Here is a 26,768-nt window from a genome sequence, read left to right as displayed (position 1 = left end):
ATGTTAGTTTAGAAGAGTTATGTTGGGTTTTTTAGGGTGGTTACCATCATGGTGACGAGGGGAGCATGAGATAGTTTGAGAACAAATATATTACATTACTGTCTTCCTTCAGTAAGTGCTATACTAATGCTAGCAAAACATTGTGTTACTAATTAGCAAGGTAGCATTTTTTTGAATTGGCTAGTTAAAGCTAGCCAAGTTTACGCTACTAAAAAGATAATCATTTCTAATGACAGAAATGCAATATAACATGCATTACTGGTGTGTACTTTATACTGAGGTATAAAGATCTTTCATAATGAACCGCTATGTTTTTATTACCTTAGAATGAGCCGTTTATATCTACACACACCGCAGGTCCCTTACAGTGAAGTCATGTTTGTCCAGGTAGCCCTTAACGGACTAACTTCTCTACAGAGCGCTAGCTACTCTCTGTTGTCTCAGATGATGACATTTTTGTCCTGTGTAGGCCACCGTAGCTTCTCTATGTGCTTTGGAAGGGAGGGGTGAGCAGTGGGCAGTTGCAATTCACAACATCACCACTAGATGCCGCTAAAATTCACACTTCAACTTAAAAATATTGTGTAATCTTAAATTTTAAGTAGCGGAAACATGACTAGATTTAATAAGCTAATTCAATAAATGCCACCTTGCTAATTGGTTACACAATGCTTTGGTAACATTAATATAGCATAACACTTGATGAATGAGGACAGCAATATGTCACTATGATGGTAATCTTACAAAAAAACAACATAACAGAAACTCTTCTAAACTAACATAAAACATTAAAAACGACTAAATCTTCCACTTAATGTTAATCTTGCACAAAAAACATACTATAACACTTTATTTTGGAATTTTATGTCCCTTTTGAGTGTCATGGCAAAGCATGCTGGGAAATAGAAATCCCAGCCCAGTTTCAGGTATATTTAAGTTAGTCTAAATTTATAGAAACATGTTTATAAAACGCAAAAAAATTAAGTTGTTTTGTCTCAGAACAATGAACTCAAAAGAAAAATAATGTTCTAAATACTTATAAAGTTAATGGGTTTGAACTCATTTGTTTAATTTGAGTTGGCTCTACTCAAACCAATTAATTATTTTGAGCATTAGGATTTACAGTGGGGTTAAAGGGATAGTTCACTTTAAAATGAAAATAGTATAAAATCTTTTGCTCACCCTCAAGTTGTTTCAAACCTGTATGAATTTCTTTCTTCAGCTGAACACAAGGGAAGACATTTTGAAGAACGTCAGTAACCAAACAGTTAGTAGGGGGAAAAAAACTATGGAAGTCAATGGCTCCAGTTAACTCTTTGGTTACTGACATTCTTCAAAATATCTTGTGTTCAGCTGAAGAAAGAAATTCATACAGGTTTGAAACAACTTGAGGGTGAGTAAAAGATGACAGAATTTTCATTTTAAACTATTCCTTTGAGAATGGGCGAATCAGTCTCGTTTATCTCTTCTCTTGCCTTCTCCAGATAATCTCTGAAAACTGTGGATCTTCTGTTTGGCTCGGCTTAGCTGTTCCTCAAGAGATCGGAGTCTTCCTGACGATACTGGCCCATCCGACTGTCCTTCCGGAATCCTGCAAAACACACACGGTTTGTTAGCAAACTCCTTCCGCAGCTTAAAGAGTCTGCAAACAGCAGCTCTGTCTGCGTTCTCACGCCGTCCATGAAGAAAGCAATCAGTCCGCCAACGCTGCGTAAACAAACGGAGAGCGGCACGGGAAACTACAGGCTCCAGACGTTTATTCACTGGTGCCTGATTATGAATTGGCCATGAATAAAATAATCATAAATGTCTGTTGTGATGTTCAATAGCATTTAGTGCGCTGCATAAATTTGCAGCCTACATTCATCTAAAGCATAATTGCTAATTACAGTTTGACAGTGTTCGTTTCTATTCAGCTGATTTAGATGAAATCATCTCTTAACTAACGAGCATTTGGGAAACTCTGCATGACACAAACAAGCGCTCGTTTAATATCACATATTATCAAATTGAGTTTTTGTTTTGTAACTGAATGTTTCCTGAATATTACTATTTGTAATATAAATGGGTCAATATGAGTCCACGTGCTAAAGCCACTGAGTAGATCGCTTATACTATGTATTTATATGGTAATCATACATTAATATTAATACTTCTGCTGCATGCATATGCATGAGGGTATATATGCAAAGGAACAAAGATTAGTGTGAAGAAATCAATAGAGCATGTTAGCACAATTTGCAAGAGTGGAGGCGGGAATACTAATTGATTCAAAAGATGCAAAAAGGGCTTTAATTTTAGAGCAAATAACAAAAACAACCAAGGGTGCTGAGATAACCAGCATGCATCGATATGCAAAAAGAAAAAGAAAGGCATGAGAGAGACAGCACACTGCCGTTACATTTTTTGGGGTCAGCAGTTTTGTTTTTAGAAAAAAAGAAAGACCCCCCCCACTTATTCTTAAGTCTAGAAAAAAGACTATAATTATGCCACAGTTATAGTTACACAATTATTTTGACAGTTTAGACTAAAATATAAAACATTTTGGTAACACTTTAGTAAGGGGAACTCATATTCACTATTAACTACGACTTTTGCCTCAATATACTCCAAATTTACTGCTTATTAATAGCTAGTAAGGTAGTTTTTGTAGCATTTAAGTTTAGTTATTGGGTAGGATTTAGGGATGGAGAATAAGGTCATGCAGAATAAGGCATTAATATGTGCTTTATAAGTACTAATAAACAGCCAATATCCTAGTAATATACATGCTAATAAGAATTGAATCGTAAAATAAAGTGTTACTAATATTTTATACATTTTGGATTCCAGACTTCATGAAGCCATTTTGGTTTGCCAATGTTCTTTAAGGAAAGCACATAACTATATATAAAAGAAATGAAAACCCCTGAAGATTAACTTGGCCTTTCAAGTCTTGAAATGAACGACTCGACTCACATACCATAACATCTGAAAGACGTCTCTCTTACTGCAATCTGGAAAGAAGTAGGTCAACCCCCAAGCATCTTTGTAATATCATAATAAAATGCTAGAAATCTAGAATCTAATTAATGATAATAATGATAACAACACCCTAGCAACATGTCAAAACCACCCAGAACACTATAGCTACAGCAGCAAAATGTGTTTAAAACACCCAGAACACTCTAGAAACCACACAGCACCACATTTTTATCACATAGTTATTATGACTGCAAACTTAGCATAGAGCCCATTAGGTATCTAGGAGACCAAGCAGAGAGACATTTACAGCCCAGCAAGAACAGAAAAAGAGAGAAATCAGGAATCTTGTGGATCTCAGCTCTTTATTTTCTTTAGAGATTATACAATGATATATATACATTGATCAGGCATAACATTATGATCTAATATTGTGTTGGTCCCCCTTTTGCTGCCAAAACATCCCTGACCCGTCGATGCATGGACTCCACTGAGACCTTTCTATCAGAACCAGCATTAACTTCTGGAGCAGTTTGAGCTCCAGTAGCTCGTCTGTTTGATCGGACCACACGGGCCAGCCTTCGCTCCCCACGTGCATCAATGAGCCTCGGCCGCTCATGACCCTGTGGCCGGTTCTCCACTGTTCCTTCCTTGGAGCACTTTTGATAGATACTGACCACTGCAGACCGGGAACAGCCCACAAGAGCTGCAGTTTTGGAGATGCTCTGACCCAGTCGTCTAGCTGTCACAATTTGGCCCTTAACATATCAACTTTGAGGACAAACTCTTCACTTGCTGCCTAATATGTCCCAATCACTAACAGGTGCAGTCATGAAGAGATAATCAGTGTTATTCACGTCACCTGTCAGTGGTCATAATGTTATGCCTGGTCAGTTTATATACTGTATGTATATATGCTGCTGAGAAGGAGAGAGTGGCTGTCATGTATAGGTATAAAACAGCTTCAACCACACAGTATCATTATTTCTGTTTTACAACAGTTCATATTATCATAGAAGTACTGGGATAAAAGTTTATAGTTCAGATATAAACACTGACGTCTACTGTAGCGATCAATATAGAGTAAGTCACCTTCTGAAAGTAACTTGATGCTTCAAATATAAATTGTATCAAAATCATTACACCAGTAGGTGGCGACAAGTGATTGTTAAAAATGGATTTGTCATTGTATCATTCATTCAAGAGATTTATTCAAAAACCCAGATTTATATCCAGAAATGATGTAAATAATAAATTACATGTTATTTTGTTTAGTGGTCTATTCAAAATAACGGGAGAATCATGATTCTCATAGTAAGAAACAAACAAAAACTTTGATTCTCAATTAATCCAGATTCGTGCAGCTCTAATGCAGTTCTATCAAACGAGTGCACGGCAGAAGAATCAGACGGGGCAGAACTTCAGAACTGCTGATGGAGAGCAAAAAGTCTACAGGAGGGGAACGCCGGCCAAATGACATTACAGCGAGTGAATTACTGTCAGTCACTGCCACAGCACTCCGGGAAGAAATTACAGGAGTCGCAAGATTAGTCAGGAGACTGAAGCCTGAAGATCACACAGGTTTGGAGATGAAAAAAGAGGCAAGGAGGATCTGAATACTGCTAAATGATTAGTGAATTTCAACAAACCCCTAACCCTACATAAAGTGCTGTTACTTATTTCAAGCAATCAGACTGAAGATTTTCACCTGCGGATGATGAAATGGGAGGAAAATCGCACAGACTTGCATTGAAGAAGGGATGGGAGCCGTATCTAGAGAGTAGGGACCAGTGAGAAACCACTAAGAACACCCTACTGCATATAAATGTGTTAAAATCACCCAGATGACTATAGTAACCTAGCCTGACAAGCCTGACCCACATCAAGAGGTTTGGTCTGGAAACTCACCATTGACAGCTCAATCCAAGGGGCGGATAAACGGTTGTCTTTCAAACTCCCTCTGCACGCGATAGGATAGCGCTACACCAACCAGAGCAACGAAGGTGAAGCGGAGCTCATTGACAGATTAAACATTCGCCGTATCCGGTCGGCTAAACTCCGAACACATCTTCCCTTTTAATGAATGACTTCAGTGCCGTTCTTTGTTCTTTTCTCAGAGAAAAGCTTAACTCAAAGTCTTCCAGAGTCGCGGTTAGAGCTGATTCGAAAGACCGCCGTTCGCCAGTTTCTGTGTTTACTAGAAGCACGCAAACGCAACTCGGCCGTCACTATGTTAAGCCCCGCCCACTGACTCTATACACAATGTGATTGGCCTGACCAGAGTTTGGCGTTTACAGCTCAGAAGTGTATTGAGAGTTGCTAGACGACACTCGCGGCAGATTAGATTTGCTGCTGCTAGGGTGTGTCTAGATTTCTATGTTAATAGTAACTAGAGGTCGACCGATAGTGGATTTTACCGATACCGATAGCTAGGGTGGACCTCGCTTTCCGATAACCGATTAATCGACCGATAGTTTTTAAAAAGATACTAGTTTAAAATATAATAATACATAAAATAACAGGTAAAAAAGCAGTGCTAAACTTTATTACAAGAAATTTTTAAAAGTACTGAACCATGAAAATGTGTTCAATTTCATATGTAAATATGAAAATATTAAAATGAGTTGAAAATACCTAAAACATTAAAATATTACAAATAAATGTTTCTTTATCTATAACCTAGAAACATGTATATAAATATCAGGTAACAAACTGCAAATCCCATTTGTTAACAAGGATGTATTTATTTAGCTTACATGAACTAAATGCATTATGTAATGTACATTTTACAGCATGTATTATTATTCGAGCAATACAATTCTACCTTAATCATTCATGTTAGTTTATAGTGTATAAAAAGGTTAACAGATAAAACTAACAATGAATAATACTTTCACAGCATCTATTAACCTTACTTAATGTTACAAATTGAATATTATTGTATTATATTAAGTGTTATCATTTCATATAAATCCAAACAGTTCGCTTTTTTAGAACACAACGGTTATCAAAATAACAACATATGTATTGATGTTTAATGCGTTTATATCTCTGTTGGATGCATGATACAGTTTCTCACATCAAAAAAAGTGTCTCAGTTACATCGTTTTAAATGCTTGAGGTAACCGTTGCTGCTAATATTAGCGTCCTGTCAGCCTCGGCGACAAAGTACAAATACTGCTGTTCTTCCCCTGCTAAAGCATCTAGTCAACAAATCAATTACTTTATAATGATTTGGCAACGTACTGAAGTGTTCTGTATTCATACCGTTTCTCTGTTGGTGTTTTAAACGCGCATCAGATGTGTCAGCGCGCTCGCGCGCAGCCTCACGTGTCCTCACGTGTTAATGTAAACAATCAGTGATAGTTTTTCATTTGGCCTCTAGAGGCCACTCTCGCGCTATATAATGCCAGCAGACCCTTCTCAGAGCTCTCATTGGCTACTGTGTAATGACGGCAGCCTTCTCAGCCGCTCCCGCAAACCGGAAAACTATCGGTATTGATTTTTGCCGATAACCGATTGTTCCACCAATCAGCTATCGGTGAATCCAATGAATCGGTCGACCTCTAATAGTAACCACCATAACTCAAAATTATAGACCGTATAAAACAATGGATGTAGTGTCCGTGACGTCACCTGTAGGTTTCTGAAGAGCATTTTTAAAGCCCAAAATGGGCACAACCGGCCGTCACCATCTTGGCAGCACGTCACTCCCGGATAACCGAAAATGTGCAAAGAGTCGCGACATGTGTTGAGCTAAGGTGCCTGGTTGCTGAAACCACGCCCACCTATCTCGACGTGATCAAGTTAGCTCAGGCTCAGGAGCTAAACCTATACGTTACTGGACGCATAGAGGCTGCCAGTCTGGGGCATTGGCGGTTGGGATGGAAGATATCAGTAAATGTTAAATGACAACTGTTTTATACAGATTATGGTTTCAGTCTACAGCTAATCACAGTCTGTCGGATTCTGGAGTGTAGTAACGTTTTAAATAACATTATAAATAATAAATCAATCATTTGAAAAAATAAAAAAAATAAAATTATATTCGAATTTCACTCACTGAAAAAAATGGAGCCCAGACTTCTTGGACAGTCTGCTAGTACAATTAACCGTACAGCAAGCCATATTATTTTATAATTGTATGAAATAATCCAGAAAAAAGCAGAGATGGCTGGAATTAGCTGAGGTGACGTGACGGCTAACAGACAGCAGACAAACGGCTATCCACCTGTCACTCAAGAGGCCACGCCCTTAATTATGCAGAACTTTAAGGCTTAATATAATTTAAATGGATAAGCTATGAAAAAATTCACCCCTCACAGGCCAAAATTAGCTGTATAGACTAAATCCACTTTCTGTACCAGGCTGTAAACATTTTTTTTCTTCTGTTAAAATGAGTGTTTTAATATGGTGGTCTATGGGATTGACTCAGTTTTGGAGCCAGTCTCTAGCGGCCAGTCGATGAATTGCAATTCAAGTCACTTCCGTGTTGGATTCAAGAGAGACCGGAAGGTTGTCGCTTACTCAAAACACTATAGCAAGTGCATAACATGCTAAAGCCACCAAGGACATCCTAGTAAATGTTGAGCAAAATGCTAAAGCCACTCAGAACACTATAGAAAACACTTAATAATGTGGTAAAAGCACTCAAAATAACTCCCCCTAGCCACTATATGACAATGTCTGGCATCATCCTAAATATCCTTTTTCAACACAAAACTGTGATTGGTCACTTGTGATGTCATGTCCTCCATCTAAGTGATCAAAATAAGCTGCAATGTGGGCTGACCTTTATGCTGATAGTCGAAAGTCTGGATAGACATACCAAGAGGAACAGGACAATATTCTTAATCATAAGAGTGCTTTTAGTGCATTAGAAGCAGTTTTCTTTTCTAAATTTATTGTGTGTGTTCTTGGCAAACACTAATATGAAGAATGTCTGTGGCAGAATATATTCCAGGGCTCGTGGCAATTTTAATTGCTCATATAATGATATTGACAGAATGCACACATCTCTTCACCCAGCCTGAGGGTGTGGACCGCCGCGTCTCGGTGAAACAAATGAACATTATGATGTGTGGAGAAACATTCATAATAATGCACGGCACCACACGCAGGCCATTGTCAGATAATATTCCATTTCTCTTCAGCGAAGGCCGGAAACATTTTATTGCTTTGAGCATCAATTCCCATGTTAATGTATCTATCCAGTAGTTTTTTTTATTTTTATCATCACTTTATGATAGTAGTATGTGCATATATAAATTACATAAAACATAAAAGTGCCTTCTGGCATTTGAACAGTGCTCTGTAGAAGATATTCATTTAAGAAAAAAGAAATGAAGGTCCTCAATACTTGTTTCACATCAGTGCAGCAGTATTTGGATGAAACATTTTTAAACTACAGTGGTCTAAAAAAGTGTTTGCCCCCCTGTTCTATATGATCAAAGATGGCTGTAAAAAATATATCTGCACTGTTAATCTTTTTTATACTTTATTAAACAAATTTGCAAAAATGTAAGCAAAATAATTGAAGGGGGGGGGTCACATTATGAAATAGATGTATTTATTTTTCAAAACACGTTGAGAATTTTTTTTTGGCCCCCTCTTATTAAAGGTGCACTATGCAACTTTCCGTCCACTGGAGGGCGCCTATTCAAAACAAAGGCGTAGTTTGATGACGCCCAGTTTGAGCGCAGCATCTTGGGACATGTGGTCTTCACCTCACAGCCGGTGGAAAATAGGACTCTGGCAGAAATCATGTTGATGGATGCGGTTATTAACGTTACTGTAGTGTAAAGCAGAGCAGGACCGAGTGTTGAGGAGCTGAGCACGGCCGCTGGAGTGATTGTTAAACAAACACACGGCTCGCGAACACCGGGACTTTTATTATGACGGGACGGGATGGGCTGATACAGTCGCCGGGCGCCTGCACTGATCCGCTCTTATGGTTATGATTATGAGGTAAAGTAGCTCTGTTTATCATATTAGATACATTTAAGTGTGTTTAAAACGATGTTATGACGTTACTCCGTGCGTTCACTTGTTCACACTGCTAAGAGTAAAGCGCTCCTGCCAAATAAAACACGACACCGAGGGTAGAGCAGATATGACGCGATTGACAGGCGACTCGCTCAAACGCTATGCTGAAACGTCCCGGTCTTTAGTTAAAATAGCAATTTTCTCACAATTTACAAATAGTTGGAAACTTCTGGGATATTGTAAGTACTCAACTGAACAAAATATATAACACTGGCCAAGTGGTTTTTGGATATTTTACTGCAAAAATACTGCATAGTGCACCTTTAAATACTTTTTGCAACCTTCTTTTTCCAAGATAACAGAGTCTTCTCCTATAATGGCGGATGAGTTTGGAGAACACTGACACGAGATCAGAGTCTCTCCAGATCCTTCAGATTCACAGATTCATGTTGGCTCTTCCACCCATTTGTCTTCTAAAGGTTCAGGTCAGGGGGACTGGGATGGCCATTGCAGATGCTTGGTTTTGTGTTCAGTGACCCATTTTTGTCTTGATTTTGTTTGTTCTTGGATCACAGTCCTGTTGGAAGATCCAAAGCTGTCCAGGAACTCTGGCAGAATATTAGGCCCACAGCATTAAAGACACAGCAGAGTTTTTCATTTTACACACTTGTTTTATCCATGCGTGCTCCATTAAGTGTCTCTGCCAAAAAGCTCTTTTTTGTTTGTTCCATCTGTCCATAGGACATTTGAAGTAACTGACACTACTGGAACTTCAAACGAGATGGCTTCTGTTGTCAGATGAAACAAACAAAAAAGCTTTTTTGGCACTAAACACCTAAGATGGGTTTGGTGCTCAAAGGGATAAAAAGTACCCCATGTGTAAAATGAAAAATTCTGCAGTATCTTTAATGCTGTGGGCACACTATAGTGAGTAAATGGACGCTGGATCACTTTTTGGTCGACTCTTTTTGTGGCAGAAATTGAGGCATTTTTCTGTCAGTGAAATGCAGTCTCTCTTTTTTCCAAGTAAACATTGAGCTTGTGTGCCATTCTTCCACATTTTAAAGTTGGGTCAAATAATTTCAAATTTGGGAAAGGAAAGGATTATAATTAGGGCGGGTGGTTATTAAGTGCAGCTCTTTTTCTATTTATACTTGCTACCTTGTGCATGTGTGTGTGTGTATGTGTGTGTGCAGGTGTAACCTGCTCTCTCTGGGCAGCCAGTTCTGTCTGTATCAGCCTTTCTCAGGCTGTGGTCAGTCAGTCTGTACCTCGTGTGTGTGTGTGTGTGTGTGTGTGTGTGTGTGTGTGCGTGTATGTGTGTGTGTGTGTGTGTGTGTGTGTGTGTGTGTGTGTGTGTGTGTGTGTGCAGCCGTAACCTGCTCTCTCTGGGCAGCCAGTTCTGTCTGTATCAGCCTTTCTCAGGCTGTGGTCAGTCAGTCTGTACCTCGTGTGTGTGTGTGTGTGTGTGTGTGTGTGTGTGTGTCTGTGTGTGTGTGCAGGTGTAACCTGCTCTCTCTGGGCAGCCAGTTCTGTCTGTATCAGCCCATCACTATAGCCAGGCTGTGGTCAGTCAGTCTGTACCTCGTGTGTGTGTGTGTGTGTGTGTGTAACCTGCTCTCTCTGGGCAGCCAGTTCTGTCTGTATCAGCCTTTCTCAGGCTGTGGTCAGTCAGTCTGTACCTCGTCATGTTTGTCCTCAGTTGGTGGTCTCTGACTGTGCTCAGATATTCTGCTGTCATGTAATCTCTGTTTAGGGCCAAATGACATTGTAATTTGCTTTGTTTTTGTGTTCAACAATATAAGTTGTGTTCATAGGCGTCCGTATCATTGTATGTGTGTACTTTTCATGTACTTTTTAAGAACAATGATGTTGGACCTACTTACTTTTACCGTCTAAACAATAAACACTTTTTATGTTAGAAGCTATATTTCAATGTTTTGAATGTTTTCTTAATTTTTATTGAAAATAAACACCTTTTCTAATTGATATGTGGTGGGAAAAGGGAGTAGAGCGAGTTTGGTAAAAGGCAGATTTGAACCTCGGGGTGATTTGCGTCAAAAGTTTCTGCAATTGCGTCTTACCCCTACACTTTTGTCAATCTTAATGATTTCGTGACTTTTGGCCCAACCAGACATCTAGTAAATGATGCAGATTATTTGCACTTAATGTAAATTGCATCTACTCCAGTAAGTGTCGGGGGACCCACCCACATTTTTTTTTTGCTTCTGATGCCCATGGTCGTGGTAGTCGTTTGTGGAGCTTGAATGAGGGGAATCTTCTTGAATCTTCAGGGGAGCTTTAAATTGGTAAGAGTTGGGGTCACTGATTTTTAGATGTTTTCCAAAATGTGATGGCTCGTTTCTCAATGTGGATTAGTCGAGGGTATCGGCCTAATTGTGCCCTGTATGCGTTAATCAGCGTGTTCCTCTGTACTCTCACTCTTACAGAATTCAGAATTTGTGTGCTATGAGTCCTCTATTCCAGTGTCAGGGAAATGACCAGTTTTAGTAAGGCCAGTCTGAATTTGTGCTCTGTGTTCTTCATCATTTCATTATTGTCAATAAGTGAGCATACTTTGGATGGTCCATTGCTGCCAACTCACTCACTGACTCGCTCACTGACTGATACGCTCGCTCGCTCACTGATTGACTCGCTCACTGATTGACTCGCTCACTGATTGACTCGCTCACTGATTGACTCGCTCACTGACTGATACGCTCGCTCGCTCACCGACTGACTCGCTCACCGACTGACTCGCTCACCGACTGACTCGCTCACCGACTGACTCGCTCACCGACTGACTCGCTCACCGACTGACTCGCTCACCGACTGACTCGCTCACCGACTGACTCGCTCACCGACTGACTCGCTCACCGATTGACTCGCTCACCGACTGACTCGCTCACCGACTGACTCGCTCACCGACTGACTCGCTCACCGACTGACTCGCTCACCGACTGACTCGCTCACCGACTGACTCGCTCACCGACTGACTCGCTCACCGATTGACTCGCTCTCCGATTGACTCGCTCACCGATTGACTCGCTCACCGACTGACTCGCTCACCGATTGACTCGCTCACCGATTGACTCGCTCACCCATTGACTCGCTCAACGATTGACTCGCTCAACGATTGACTCGCTCACTGCCTGACTCAATTACTAACTCACTGACTCACTCACTGATTCACTCACTGATCCACTCACTGACTCACTCAGAGACAAACACAGCCAGTCAGTCAGTCACTTACACACACACACACACACACACACACACACACACACACACACACACACACACACACACACACACACACACACACACACACACACACACACACACACACACACACACACACACACACACACACACACGTTGGTCTATGTGGTTTACAGGGACTCTCCATAGGCGTAATGGTTTTTATACTGTACAAACCGTATTTTCTATCCCCTTACACTGCCCCTGCCCCTAAACCTACCCATCACAGGAAACATTCTGCATTTTTACTTTCTCAAAAAAAACATCATTTAGTATGTTTTTAAGGCCATTTGAATTATGGGGACATTTGATATGTCCAGGGGTGGTAAGTAATCAAGTAAAAATACTTTGATACTTTACTTAAGTATTTTTTTCAGGGATCTGTACTTTACTTGAGTATATTTTATTTGCATCTACTTTTACTCTTACTCCACTACAATATTAAAGGCAAAGTTTACTTTTTACTCCAATACATTACCCCATGCCCGCTCCAAGTATTAAGTATTTATTACACTTGATTTTCCAAACCGGTCTGGTCATTCATGGATGACGGGTATAGACTTGGAAAAGCTGACAAGTCAGGTTTGCCACACTAACGTTAGCTCAGTGTTTCCCCAACTTTTTTATTTTGCGGCAGATAATTTACTATGAAAACATTGGTAACATTTTACAATACAGGTGCACTATTATAATTCATGCCTAACTAATGCACAGATAATTATGAGTTAATGTATTACTAATGAAGAACTAAACCATTTATTAATGATTACTGCATCAGCAACTAATGAACATTCTCTATGATTAATAGATTAAGTAATATATGAATTGTTATTAATTAAATATGACATCATTAATTCCCTAATAACATATTGCATTAACTAATAATGTAAATTCATGTATTCAAAGCCATGCATTCCGACTCTCAGTTGTCTGTTTAATTCATCATTAATCATCATAACAATTGGCAAAATTATATTATGACTTTACTTGTTGAGGCACATGACTATTAACTAATTGTTACGTAATATGTCATTGTGGTTATGGCTTTTGAATTTATTTTGAATTAGTTAATAGTATCTTGCTCCTCATCTGTTTTATGGAGCTAATGTTATGGAACATGTCTATTTTAAGTTTAACCCCTATACTGCGTTAAGGTGCTTCATTGTCTCCTATTAATTGCAAATCAAACAAATTCTTAATTGCAGTATCTAATCTTATCATTTGTTCATTTAAAGCATTGCATATCAGTCCCAAAAGATTTTATCTGCGTAATTATTGATATTTACAGTTAATTTGAATATTTACTTTTTACTTTCGGTATTTGAGTACGTTTTAAATCTGATACTTTTGTACTTTTACTCAAGTGATGTTTGAATGGAGGACTTTCTACTTTTACTGGAGTATTTTTTTATTTAGGTATATATACTTTCACTCGAGTATAACTTTTGAGTACTTTTACCACCTCTGGATATGTCCTCATAAACCACATTTATAGTGTAATACCAGTGTAATACCCATGTAGTTATACAAATTTGTGTCCTCATAAACCACATAAACAGGCTCACACACACACACACACACACACACACACACACACACACACACACACACACACACACACACACACACACACACACACACACACACACACACACACACACACACACACACACACACACACACACACACACACACACACACGGTTTGACTAATAATTCATGTCAGAAGCACAAATGCATGCTGGACTGTATAAGCACTAGTCCTATAGTGAATCTGGCCTTTTTTATAATCAATACTCCTCCAGCTCCACAGTCCAAGGACACTGGCTGGATCTATCAGAGATCTTGGGATTGATATTGTGGACCTCCAGGTTTAGAGCGGATCAATGGGAGACTGGGACCCTGAATTAGGCTAAAAGACACATACGAGCCACATTGGACGAAATGATTGGAATTAAAGCACAGAAGACATTGATCAGATCAAGATTTATATCTGAAATAGATGCTACTCCTTCAGCCTGACAAAGATAAATGAGCGAAGCTCTGTTCTCTGCGTATGGACGATAGCTGGGCTCTCAGGAGCCATAGAAGAGCTATTTTTGAGGAACTATTTGCTCGTGTGTTACGGACAATCAAACACAGGTTCAGTTTCCATCACACTTCCCTTACAGAAAAGCACTATGGTGGGACTACAACTACTTTAGTGCTGTAACCAACACTTTTTCCAATTAACTACTTGTGGCAGCTGTAATCTGTAATTATTTCTTGAATTAATTTTTGTAGCCCTACTTCATTGATGATCTTTTAAAGAGGCCGTATTGTGATTTTGTTTTGTGGTTCACTATGATCTACTTTTAGGATCTACTTTTCATGTTTGAATGTTCAGAAAACATCGATTTTTTTTTCATATTCTCCATTGTTGCGGCTCCTCTCTTCCCAGTCTGTCAGTAACGCTCTGTTTAGTTCTTGTCGCTATGAAGCTCCTCCTTCTGAAAAGCACACTGTGCTCTGATTGGTCGGCTGGACCAGTGTGTTGTGATTGGTCAAGTGTGTTTTGAAAATGTCCCGCCCCTTATCATAACCGCCAGTTTCAATGCACTACTAAGTAACTCAACCAGGCCCCGCCCCTTTATTTTGCGTATTAATTATTTAAATGAGGAATATTTTGACATGTTTGTTTCTAAAAAAAAAAAAAAAAAAAAACTCAAGACTGCAATGGAGGCGTTTTTAGAGAGTTCAGAAACACTGACACTGATATATAGAGAAGAACTCCCGCTGGAGGGACTTTGTGCTTTGAAACTTTGCAGAGCTTTTTCATGCTCAAACTGCAACATTACACACTATAGAAAGATGAACACAGAATAATAGGTCCTCTTTAAGGACAGCACTTTCTCCAGGCCAGCCAGCTCCTCTGCAAATCCCTACATATCCCTTTTTCTCGAACATCCTCTGAGAGTGCCACATTTGTCTTCTCTCCTTAGTATAAGCTCTTTATAAATCTCAACTTTCTCCATCAGAACTTCAGAACACCTCCCTCATGTCTCTCCCGAACATCCTGCAAAAACTCCTCATGCCACAGTCGAGCTCAGAGTCACAAATCTGCTCCCCGTCTGCACCGCAAGAACTACATGTGCTTCGATAGAAACAATAGTGATTGAGGGAAAATACGATTAATCACATCCAAAATAAAAGTTTGTGTTTACATAATAAATGTGTGTGTACTGTGTATGATTATTATGTATATAGAAACACACACTCCTTCATATATATATATATATTTAAGAAATAATGCCATTGTGTCTGTTTAATTGAATACGTAACATTAACTAACCACATAATATCTATTATATTATAGCTGTATATTACTGCGTCATATTGATACTCATCTTTTGCTGATAACAGAATACTTCCTAATATTTCCTATATATATGTGTGTGTGTGTATATTTTATATATTATAACATGTTCATTTATACATAATAATTATATATAGTACACACACATTTATTATGTAAACACAAACTTTTATTTTGGATGTGATTAATCAATTGGCCAGCATTAAAAAACACATAAGATTTCAGTATATATATGGCTTTTTAGCATTTTGACCAAATTTAAATATTTATAATTAGTTATTTTAATTAATAATATTACAATTATGCATTTAGCAGATGCTTTTATCCAAAGCAACTTACAAAATATGAGTATTTATTGTATTAAAATATTAAATATATAATATAATTAAATATATTAATAATTGATTATTTAAATATTAATTTCATTACATAAATTATATTTATTACAGTAAATATTAAATTATTATATAATTAATAATATATATCATTTTAACTTTAAGTCATCCTGCAGCCTGGATGAGAAGCACTGTCTCAGACTGTTTGGCTCAGTTTTTCTCAGAAGAACATGGGACTTTGTTTCTTAGAAGCTCATACGCTTCCTTTTCTCTTGTTCTGTTAAGAGCACAGATGTACCCAGAGTACTAAACTCACATCAGACAGAATCGGGTCAAACACTGCGAATGTTAGAAAGGGTCTTTAGTGGCAGAGCACACAGCCTTGACATCACAAACCGTTGATATAACAATCAATTTAAACTATAGAAGTACAATATTTATGCAAAGTTTGCATACTTGCATATGTCAATTGTAACGGAGAAAGTGCAAAAATGACAGCAGTTTAACTACTTTGCATGATATGCAACCCTGGACCACAAAACCAGTCATAAGGGTTACATTTTTTTTTTTGGACAGTGTCATTTTCGGCTGAACTATAATAACCCAGCAGGCGTTTACCGTAGAGACTGAGCCATGCGCCGCAGGTCTTCATTCTGCTGTTTCAGTCTCTCCAACTTGGTGAGGATCTTGGCCAGCTCACGGCTGGAGCGCGGCGCATGTTCGTTGTCTCTCACCAGATGACCCCCGATATAAAAGAGCAACGTCCCCCATGCTAGCAGGACCAGCGCTATCCAGCGCCAAGAGCCTGTCCATGGACGCATGCTGCCGCCAAACTCCAGTCACAAATGACAGACGGGCATGTTGGGTCTGCCGATTAAAGTAGAGGTTAAAAGCAATAGGCGTCCAAATGCGGAAGGTGATAAAAAGAACTGGTGCGTCTACGTAGGTACGTCAACACACCGTGGATATTCATGCATTGCGACTCGTCAAGAAGGCAGATCTTCCATTCTGCTCCTCTAGTTGATGCCTCTGCTGTTTTTGGCTTTGCGGTTTTCACCGGCGTCTCATTGGCTTTGTTGGGTTCTCTGAAGGCATTATTGTCCTGCAGAAAGAAAAAGAGAACTTGGTCACTTAGTCGACAGCAGAGAAAAACAACGCTGAATGCAAAGAATAAAAAGCCATCATTTATTCATAGATGACTTTACTAAACAGGAAAAAGTAGACTTTCAAACTTTTAAAAGAAAGGACAAAATGCTTCCCGTATCTTCTGTTGTCAACGTCAAAGGTTGTGTATCCAACCAAACTCATCTGTCACTAGACATATTCATATTCATCATCTAAATCCAAGAACAAAATGGTGCAGGTAAAATGTGTATCGAATTCTGTATGATTCAAAAATTGGTTCTTATCCTTATTTTAATGTTGGTGAATCTGAATTATTATATAAACATTTTGGCTTAACCCATGTTTTGTTTCTAAGGCCAACAGAATTTATAAAAAAATAACAAATAAATAAAATGCTATATGTATATATAATATATAATATAATAATGTTTTTTAGTATATATATATATATATATATATATATATATATATATATATATTTATATATATATATATATATATATATATATATATATATATATATATATATATATATATATATAAACAATGTTGTTTGTTGGTAACATTTAAAATCTGAGCCCTGAAACAAAGCCACTTGAACATTGCTATAGAACACAGTGTGTCGATGAAGATGAATTGAATACAACTAAAATACAAACATGAAATGCTTTTCCTTCCTCACACTCCCGACACAGCCCTGCCTCAACACACACGAGGATTGATCAAAATGACAATCTCACGAGGGTGCAATCTCATGACAGATGTGAGGAGACTCTTAAAACGTCTGTGTAAAAAAGGCCACCCTTCACAAATGGACTCTTCCAAACTCCCCCACCTCTGTCCGTGATTTGGACCGCTCCAAAACTTTCCACGGAGTTGTCAACAAGAAAGCAATGAGTGAGGAAGCAGAGATGGGCTGGTATATAGTTTATGAACATTTAAAGTTAGTCAGAAGTGTCATTAACAACGGCTGTGTGGATTGTGTGTGCGTGCGTGCAGCTGATTGTAAGTATTTCTCGTCATTAGTGATTCATATATTGTTAAGAGACACTAACGAGCGCTACCGCGGCATTCCGTCGGAATGTTTATATTAATAATTTGGTTTGCACATTATGTTGTTGCCTAAATACCTTGTTTTAATGTCTTATAATCATCTTGAGTTCGTTGTCAGTGGGCTATTGATGCTGCACTTGTATTGTATAGGCGTGAAAGGGTCTCAGGGAACATGTACGAGCATGTTATTCAGAGTTAGACGCATGCGCTGTTAACACCACGTGCTATAAGCTCGCATCATTATAGTATAAACATTGTATTGTGTTTGTATTAACATATTTGGGTTTATATCTATTTCTTTAATGTGTCATTTAATATCCTAACTTAAAACTAATTGTTAAGGGCTGCTTGATAGATGTAGTATCGCTTAAACATCTGTGATTGTACATTTATGTTTATTCATATTTTGTATTTTGTCTGTTACAGAACCACACACACACACATACACCAACATTTGTTCAATAAAGCATCTTGAAGTCCAGACTGGTGTGAGACGTCATGTTCTAACAGGACATCCTGTAGCCGTTCAAATCCTCCGAACCAAAAGAGATGATAGAGTGAACAGCAGTTTTTACATGGTCCTTCGAGCCGGATGAGTGGACTGTTGCAGCTATGTCTCACCCAGAAAGAGAACCCCCTGTTGTGCGACCAAGAAGAAGAGTTAACCCTCCTGTTTACTTTGAAGACTACGAGCTTAGTGGACCTGGGCCTCGTCGACCACAACCACAGTCGCCTAGCTACCAGGGTGTACATGATGATAAACCGCCAAGTACTACAGGTCATTCCAGATCCACTTCACCAGTCAGCCAAGCATCAGAGCGGTCAGAATGGATACTCAATGATCAGTGGGACAGCACTTCTGAAAGACTGAGAGAGGAGAACGCTGCATTGCAACGACAAGTGAGACAGCTACCAGAGCTTACTGCCACGTTAGAGGAGATGAAGCGGAAGAACACTGCCTTGCAACAACAAGCTAGCCAGCTCCCTGAGATCATCTCTGCAGTCGAAGAGATGCGTCAACAAAATGTTGCACTTTTCCATGAGCTTCAAAACCTGAAATCTGAGCGGAGAGCTCCAACTGAATCAGTCACTTCACAAATGCCATCCCCACGCTCTCACCCTCCAGCAGCTCGCCTCCAGACTCCCCATCCGATACCAGCTCTGCGCTCGAGGCTGCTGTCTGCCGCTAAGAGACAATCAGGCCTAGCTGTGCAAGAGGAAACCACAGAGCTGATTGGCGACCTGAGAAACATGAACATTTCCTCCTCTTCACATGAGAGAGCCTTTACAACACAGTATTCTGACTCGCCGCAGTTCAAGTATCCAGACTTTCAACCATATTCTCTGCCACGTCAGATGCCTGAGTTTATGGTCCCATCACAGGACCAGAGGAGGCCAGCTCACGCTGAATACCCTCCAGAGCATCAACTTACCTCATCTATCCATGAGAGAACCTACAGAGGTCCAGCTCCTACTATTCCTTTCCTGACCTCTCCTGACCCTAGGGAGTTTTCAAGGTTGAGAATTGCATTAGAGAACATCCTGCCTGACGACGCCACAGAACACTTCAAGTTCCAAATCCTCACAGACCATCTGAAACTGGAAGAGGCCCTCCTGGTAGCGGACTCTTATAGTAATTCAAGGTTTCCATTCACAAACACTATGAGAGCTCTGAATAAAATGTATGGTCAACCTCACCAATTAGCCCTGCAACGAATTGCTGAGTTGATGGATGGACCTAATATACGCAGTGGAGATGTCAGAGCCTTCAGGATGTTTGGTCTGCAGGTGCGCTCGCTTGTCAGTATGTTGCAACAGCTGGGTCCCAAAGGTAGTGTAGAGCTAGAATGTGGATCACATGTGTCTCGACTCCTAAGTAAACTGCCACATGACCTCAGATCTGGTTTCAAACGGTACACCCACCCTCTGCAAGTTGCTATTCCAACACTGCTAGACTTCGCTGAATGGCTGGAATATGAGCTTCAGGTTCAGGAAGACAGTAGCCAGTATGCTTGTCACCCAAAGCAGGATTTCTCAACACGCATCAAAGAGGTGAGAAGAGAGCCTAAGCAGCCGCGCAGACCAACTACTATTCTCCTTGGGACTGAAAAGTCACCGTCCATGTCGCCGTCTTCAGCCGTATCGAAACCAGCTTCATTCCGAACAGAGAAGGTACAGGCTTTTTGTCCATACTGTGACAACAACAAGCATTATTTGAATGGCTGTGACAACTTTAAGCTTCTCAGCAAAGACATGAAGATAGACTGGATAAAGACAAAGAACAGATGTTGGCGCTGTGGTCGTGGACATCAAGCAGCTAACTGCACACTAAAGACTCTCTGCCCAACCTGCAACAAGAAGCACCTTCTGGTACTGCATGACGTCAATGATCAAGTCAAGCCACCTCAGCAGAGTACAGTTCCTTCTAGTGCAGTTTTGTATGTTGACCGCCCAACATCCGGCAGTAAAGTGCTGCTCAAAGTTACTAAGGTTCTGATCAGGAATGGTAACAGGGCAATAGAGGCTTATGCGGTGTTGGACGATGGATCAGAGCGTACCATCATCCTGCATGATGCAGTGGAGAAATTGGGACTTGTGGGGGAGCCCGAAGACCTTGTGCTTCGCACAGTGAGACAAGATACTCAGGTTATTCACGGGGCGGCTGTGACCTTTACCGTGTCCCCAACTGTTAAACCCAGTAAAGCCTACAAGATCCGAAATGCATTCACAGCCAAAGCACTTGGTCTAGCCGAACATACTCACCCAGTCAGTGCCCTGCAAAGGAAGTTCAAACATCTTGCCGGGTTACCACTACAACCGCTGGACAAGGTACATCCTGTGCTTCTCATTGGCTCTGATTGCCCCCATCTTATCACATCTATACAGCCAGTCAGACTGGGGCCCCCTGGTGGTCCGGCAGCAGTGAGAACACGTCTGGGATGGACCCTGCAGGGTCCAGCTCAAGAATTGAGCAGTCATCTTGCCACTGATCAATGTTTCTTCACCACGCTGCGGCCCATCAATGACCTCTATGCAAACGTGGAGAGACTGTGGCAAATGGACGTTCTGCCCTATCAGAGTGAAAAGGTGATCACCAGGTCACGCCAAGACAAAGAGTCCATTCAGCTTCTGCAAGAAAACACTGTAAGAGTAAATATTGATGGTGTCCAGCGATACGCAACTCCTCTGCTTCGTGTTAAGAACATGCCTCGTCTCTATGCACGTAAGGAAGCGGTCTTACCACAGCTGAGGGGAACTGAGAAACGTCTAGAAAGGGACCCTGATCTGGCTGCAGCATACCAAGAGGAACTGGCCAAGCTAGTGCAGGCTGGGTATGTGGTCAAACTTAGACAGGAGCAGGTGGACAGAACAAAAGAGGCCTGGTACATTCCACACCACATAGTGCAGCATAATGGGAAGAACAGGGTAGTCTTTAACTGTTCATTCTCATACCAAGGGCACAATCTGAATGAGCTCCTATTACCTGGTCCAACACTTGGTCCATCACTTCTGGCAGTCCTTCTGCGTTTCCGGGAACACGCTATTGCCATCAGCAGTGACATCCGTGGCATGTTCCATCAGGTGCGCCTTTTGCCAAAGGATAAACCACTGCTGAGATACGTCTGGAGAGATATGCAAAGAGATAGGCTCCCGGATGTCTATGAATGGCAGGTGCTGCCGTTCGGGACCACTTGCAGTCCATGTTGTGCTTCGTTTGCTTTACAGAAACATGTTCTAGATCACAGTCAGCCTGGAGAGGACACACGGGTTTCTGTAGAGAAGTCATTCTATGTTGACAATTGCCTTCAGAGCTTTGATTCCCCTAAAACGGCCAAGAATCTAGTTGACAAACTTTACAGCCTCCTGGCATCTGGTGGCTTTGAGCTACGACAGTGGGCCAGTAATGACCCTTCGGTTATCAGCCATCTGCCATTCGATATTCAGTCTCAGAACAGCATCCTCTGGCTCTGTGAAGGCCACCAAGATGTCCAGGAATCAACGCTTGGCCTGCATTGGAATTGTCAATCAGACACACTCTCCTACAAACGACGCAAACCTGACTGTCAAATGCCCACCATGCGAAGTATCTACCAAATACTTGCTAGCCAATATGATCCCCTTGGCTACATTGTTCCCTTCACTACTCGAGCTAAGGTAATAGTGCAAAGGTTGTGGGACAAAAAAAGAGAGTGGGATGACCCACGTCTACCAGAGAACCTATTAGACTCTTGGAAACAGTGGGAGAGCGAGTTGGAAGACCTGCAGCACATCACTTTGCCCAGATGTTATTGTAGCGAAGAACTGGACTGTTCCACTAGTAACAGGCAGCTTCACATCTTTTGTGATGCCTCAGAGAAGGCCTATGGCTCTGTGGCGTACTTAAGAACAGAGAATCCTCAAGGTAAAGTGGAGGTGGCCTTTGTAACCGCTAGGTCCCGTGTTTCCCCCAAGAAACAACAAAGCATTCCACGTCTTGAGCTGTGTGCAGCACTCACAGGGGCACAGCTGGCTAAAGTCCTGAAAACAGAGCTAACCTTACCACTCAACGACATCACACTATGGTCTGACTCCACTACAATACTGACCTGGCTTTTATCAGAGTCTTGTCGCTTTAAGGTTTTTGTGGGGACCAGAGTGGCAGAGATCCAGGACTTAACTGAATCTGATACCTGGCGTTATGTACAGTCAAGCGACAACCCAGCGGATGCCATTACAAGAGGAAGATCTCCCTCTGATCTCACCAAAGACAGCCGATGGAATCAAGGTCCAGCATTCCTCAGTCAGACACCAGCCAGCTGGCCAGAAATGCCGCCATTTGCCCACGTAACCCAAGACAGTGAACTGAAAAGGTCAAACTTCTGTGGACTGGTAACTTCTTCTCAGTTATTACCAGATCCTCATAAATTTTCCACCTTCACTGACTACCTAAAGGCCCTCATACCACCATCGAATGAGAGCTCTTCCTCAATTGCTACTGCAGAGGACTATAAAGAAGCTGAGCTCACAGCCCTCCGTCAGATCCAGGAGGAATCATTCCCAGATGAGATGTCGCACTTGAAAGCTGATAAACCATTGCCAAGCAGTAGTCGACTGCTGTGTCTAGCCCCTGAACTAGATAATGGCACCAATCTCATTCGAGTTGGTGGTCGTCTCAGACAGATCAGTCCGCTAGAAGAGGATAACATCCACCCCATCGTCCTTGACCCACATCACCCAGTCACCAAGTTGATCATCAAAGACTATGATTATCGCCTGCACCACCCTGGGCCAGAGAGGGTGTTTTCAGAACTCAGGAGGAAATACTGGGTATTAAGAGGACGAGCAGCAGTCAAACATCATCAACGCCAATGCATTGATTGCCAGAAATGGCGGGCCAACCCGCATCCCCCCAGAATGGCAGACCTCCCACCAGCCAGGTTGAGAATTCACCAGCCAGTTTTCTATTCTACTGGGATAGATTGCTTTGGTCCCTATCTCATAAAGGTGGGGAGAAGAAATGAAAAACGCTGGGGGATCATTTTCAAGTGTATGACCTCACGTGCAGTGCATATTGATCTCCTCTCAAGTATGGACAGTGATTCATTCCTGATGGCCCTTCGTCGCTTCATTGCACGGCGAGGAAAACCCTCTGAAATCCTTTCAGATCAAGGTACGAATTTCAAAGGTGGTGAAAAGGAACTTAGGGAGGCTTTTGCAGCTCTTCAGCCTGAGCTCCAGGCTCAACTTGCAAGCCAGCAAATTGAGTTCACTTTAAATCCACCCAGTGCACCACATTTCGGTGGATGCTGGGAGCGCGAAATTCGATCCCTGAAAACAGCCCTACAAGTGACCCTCGGAGCACAAACAGTCACTGAAGAAGTATTGCGGACTGTTCTCATTGAAATAGAGGGTATACTTAATGCCAAACCAATTGGCTACACATCTTCCGACATCGCCGACCCAGATCCAGTTACACCCAACATCCTGTTGATGGGGCGGCGGGATGCCTCACTTCCTCAAGTGACATACCAGGATTCGGAAATCCTTAGCAAACGGAGATGGAGGCATAGTCAGCTGTTAGCTGACCACTTTTGGAGGCAATTCATATGTAACTACCTACCCAGTCTTCAAACCAGACAGAAATGGATGTCAGAGAAGGAAAATCTACAAGTAGGTGAAACCGTTATGATTGTGGACCAACAGCTACCTCGCGCACTTTGGCCGGTCGGAAGGATTACACAGGTTTACCCAGGAAAAGATAATCGGGTCAGATCAGCTGAAATCAAAGTGAAGGATAGAACTTACTTGAGGCCAGCGATCAAAATCATCAGCCTACCTCCCTTGCCTGAGTGATATTCCAATACTTGATAAGGCCTTTTAATTGTGCAAATTCACATTGCGAATTTGGGGGCGGCTGTAAAAAAGGCCACCCTTCACAAATGGACTCTTCCAAACTCCCCCACCTCTGTCCGTGATTTGGACCGCTCCAAAACTTTCCACGGAGTTGTCAACAAGAAAGCAATGAGTGAGGAAGCAGAGATGGGCTGGTATATAGTTTATGAACATTTAAAGTTAGTCAGAAGTGTCATTAACAACGGCTGTGTGGATTGTGTGTGCGTGCGTGCAGCTGATTGTAAGTATTTCTCGTCATTAGTGATTCATATATTGTTAAGAGACACTAACGAGCGCTACCGCGGCATTCCGTCGGAATGTTTATATTAATAATTTGGTTTGCACATTATGTTGTTGCCTAAATACCTTGTTTTAATGTCTTATAATCATCTTGAGTTCGTTGTCAGTGGGCTATTGATGCTGCACTTGTATTGTATAGGCGTGAAAGGGTCTCAGGGAACATGTACGAGCATGTTATTCAGAGTTAGACGCATGCGCTGTTAACACCACGTGCTATAAGCTCGCATCATTATAGTATAAACATTGTATTGTGTTTGTATTAACATATTTGGGTTTATATCTATTTCTTTAATGTGTCATTTAATATCCTAACTTAAAACTAATTGTTAAGGGCTGCTTGATAGATGTAGTATCGCTTAAACATCTGTGATTGTACATTTATGTTTATTCATATTTTGTATATTGTCTGTTACAGAACCACACACACACACATACACCAACATTTGTTCAATAAAGCATCTTGAAGTCCAGACTGGTGTGAGACGTCATGTTCTAACAGGACATCCTGTAGCCGTTCAAATCCTCCGAACCAAAAGAGATGATAGAGTGAACAGCAGTTTTTACAGTCTGGACCCGCTGTTCGTTTGGGAAACGCTGTCGCTCCTCACCACGTACATCTGTACTGCACTCAATCTCACGTCTCAACACTTTCGTTCTCACGGATTGAGACTCTGACAGCTAAATCCCCCTCATTCCCCCAGACATGTCCCGCAGATGTTGACACATGTTTTGTGACCAACTGCCATGGTGCCAAACTGACGTGGTATGTGCACTGGAACGACCCTTGAAAACCCTGTGTCATCAGTTTCCCTCCAGGAACGAGTGAGTAAGACATTGTGTCTACGCTGCAAGCAAACACGACTAGAATATTGTGTTATGATCAACAACAGTCACTTCAAGTGATGTGACAGAACTAGAACTCCTACACTGCAAACACATGACCCTGCAACAGAACTAGAACGCTCCTTTTATTAACAATAAAGCTGTCTACACTGCAAGTGTACAATGCAACACAACTTGAAAGTGTCTGTTTTAAAGGGGTCATGATATGAGAAATCAAATCTGCCTTGATTTTTGACATACAAGAGGTCTTTGTACCATAAAACATCCAGCTAGTTTCATAGCTTAAAACATCCTCCTCATCAAAAACAAAGTTTTATTTAATCAAGCTCCAAAAATTGCTTTTTTATAAGCAAGATTTGTGATGTAGATTTGCATATGCCTGCCTCCAGAGCAAGACGTCGACAAAGATTTATAAATGTCGCCTTTAAAGTTGCCTTAAAACGTCGACAAAGAGTGAAGCCCTTCCGACTGGCATTCAGTCGCTGACATTCGCCTACACTGGATAAGTGTCAGACGCATATAGAAGCCATTATAATGACTGACTGTCTACACTGGATACAGTATACAGACACGTGTTCAGTTCTCCATGCGCTTGAGTCTGCCGACAACAGGACGAACGAAAAAGTGTTTGTCCAGTTCGAACAGCTCATTTGCTTATTTCTCTAGAGAGTTCAGAAGGATCCCAGTGTTGGAAAAAACTGTGGATGGTTTATTTTAATGGCATCTTGGATCGTGTTGGAGGATCATATGTTTGTTCAGATTATTTTATTTTAATAATAATTCATTACATTTATATAGCGCTTTTCTAGGCACTCAAAGCACTTTACATTGAAGGGGGAATCTCCTCAAACCACCACCAATGTGCAGCATCGACCTGGATGATGTGACGGCAGCAACGTCCACCACAGACCAGCCGATTGGTGGAGAGGAGACCGAGTGATGAAGCCAATCAGGATATGGGGATTATTAGGAGGCCATGATGGACAGGGGCCAGTGGGCAAATTTGGCCAGGATGCCGGGGTTACACCCCTACACTTTATCGAAGGACATCCTTGGATTTTTAACAACCACAGAGAGTGAGGACCTCGGTTTAACGTCTCATCCGAAGGACGGTGCTCTTTGTCAGTATACTGTCCTCATCACTATACTGGGGCATTAGGACCCACACACACCACAGGG

General features: G+C 41.1%; 2 protein-coding genes across 5 annotated transcripts in view; one reads left to right on the top strand and one right to left on the bottom strand.

Annotated features, from left to right (window-relative positions):
* fut8b (fucosyltransferase 8b (alpha (1,6) fucosyltransferase)) overlaps window positions 1-26,768 on the bottom strand; it is a 126,087-nt gene that overhangs the window by 29,789 nt on the left and 69,530 nt on the right. The window contains exons 2-4 of one of the 3 annotated variants that reach the window (XM_067418222.1): window positions 16,857-16,998; window positions 16,515-16,763; window positions 1,476-1,591 (exon numbers count right to left, since the gene is read on the bottom strand). In XM_067418222.1, coding sequence (XP_067274323.1) covers window positions 1,476-1,591; window positions 16,515-16,717 — 319 coding nt within the window. In that variant the 5' untranslated portion in view covers window positions 16,718-16,763; window positions 16,857-16,998. Of the gene's footprint in view, window positions 1-1,475; window positions 1,592-16,514; window positions 16,999-26,768 lie in introns of all 3 variants that reach the window. The other 2 variants (XM_067418221.1, XM_067418223.1) reach the window with 2 other exon arrangements.
* On the top strand, window positions 17,856-25,298 carry LOC137041662 (uncharacterized). Of its 2 annotated transcripts, XR_010898136.1 has the most exons (3): window positions 17,856-18,026; window positions 18,501-24,687; window positions 25,162-25,298. XR_010898136.1 is itself a non-coding variant. In XM_067418206.1 (2 exons), exon 2 carries the CDS (start codon window positions 18,687-18,689, stop codon window positions 24,405-24,407), a length of 5,721 nt encoding a protein of 1,906 aa, XP_067274307.1. In that variant the 5' UTR covers window positions 17,856-18,026; window positions 18,501-18,686; the 3' UTR covers window positions 24,408-25,270. The 2 variants fall into 2 exon arrangements, 1 of the variants encoding a protein (XP_067274307.1); XM_067418206.1 differs by having other exon boundaries at window positions 18,501-25,270.

This window comes from Pseudorasbora parva, chromosome 15 (assembly GCF_024679245.1).
Source record: "Pseudorasbora parva isolate DD20220531a chromosome 15, ASM2467924v1, whole genome shotgun sequence".
NCBI classification, from domain to species: domain Eukaryota; kingdom Metazoa; phylum Chordata; class Actinopteri; order Cypriniformes; family Gobionidae; genus Pseudorasbora; species Pseudorasbora parva.
Note: the sequence above shows the minus strand (reverse complement) of the source record. Positions and strands in the feature narration are given on the sequence as shown.

Bases quoted from the DNA above. Each gene is read 5' to 3' on its own strand.
- LOC137041662 (XM_067418206.1), top strand. From the start codon at position 18,687: ATGTCTCACCCAGAAAGAGAACCCCCTGTTGTGCGACCAAGAAGAAGA.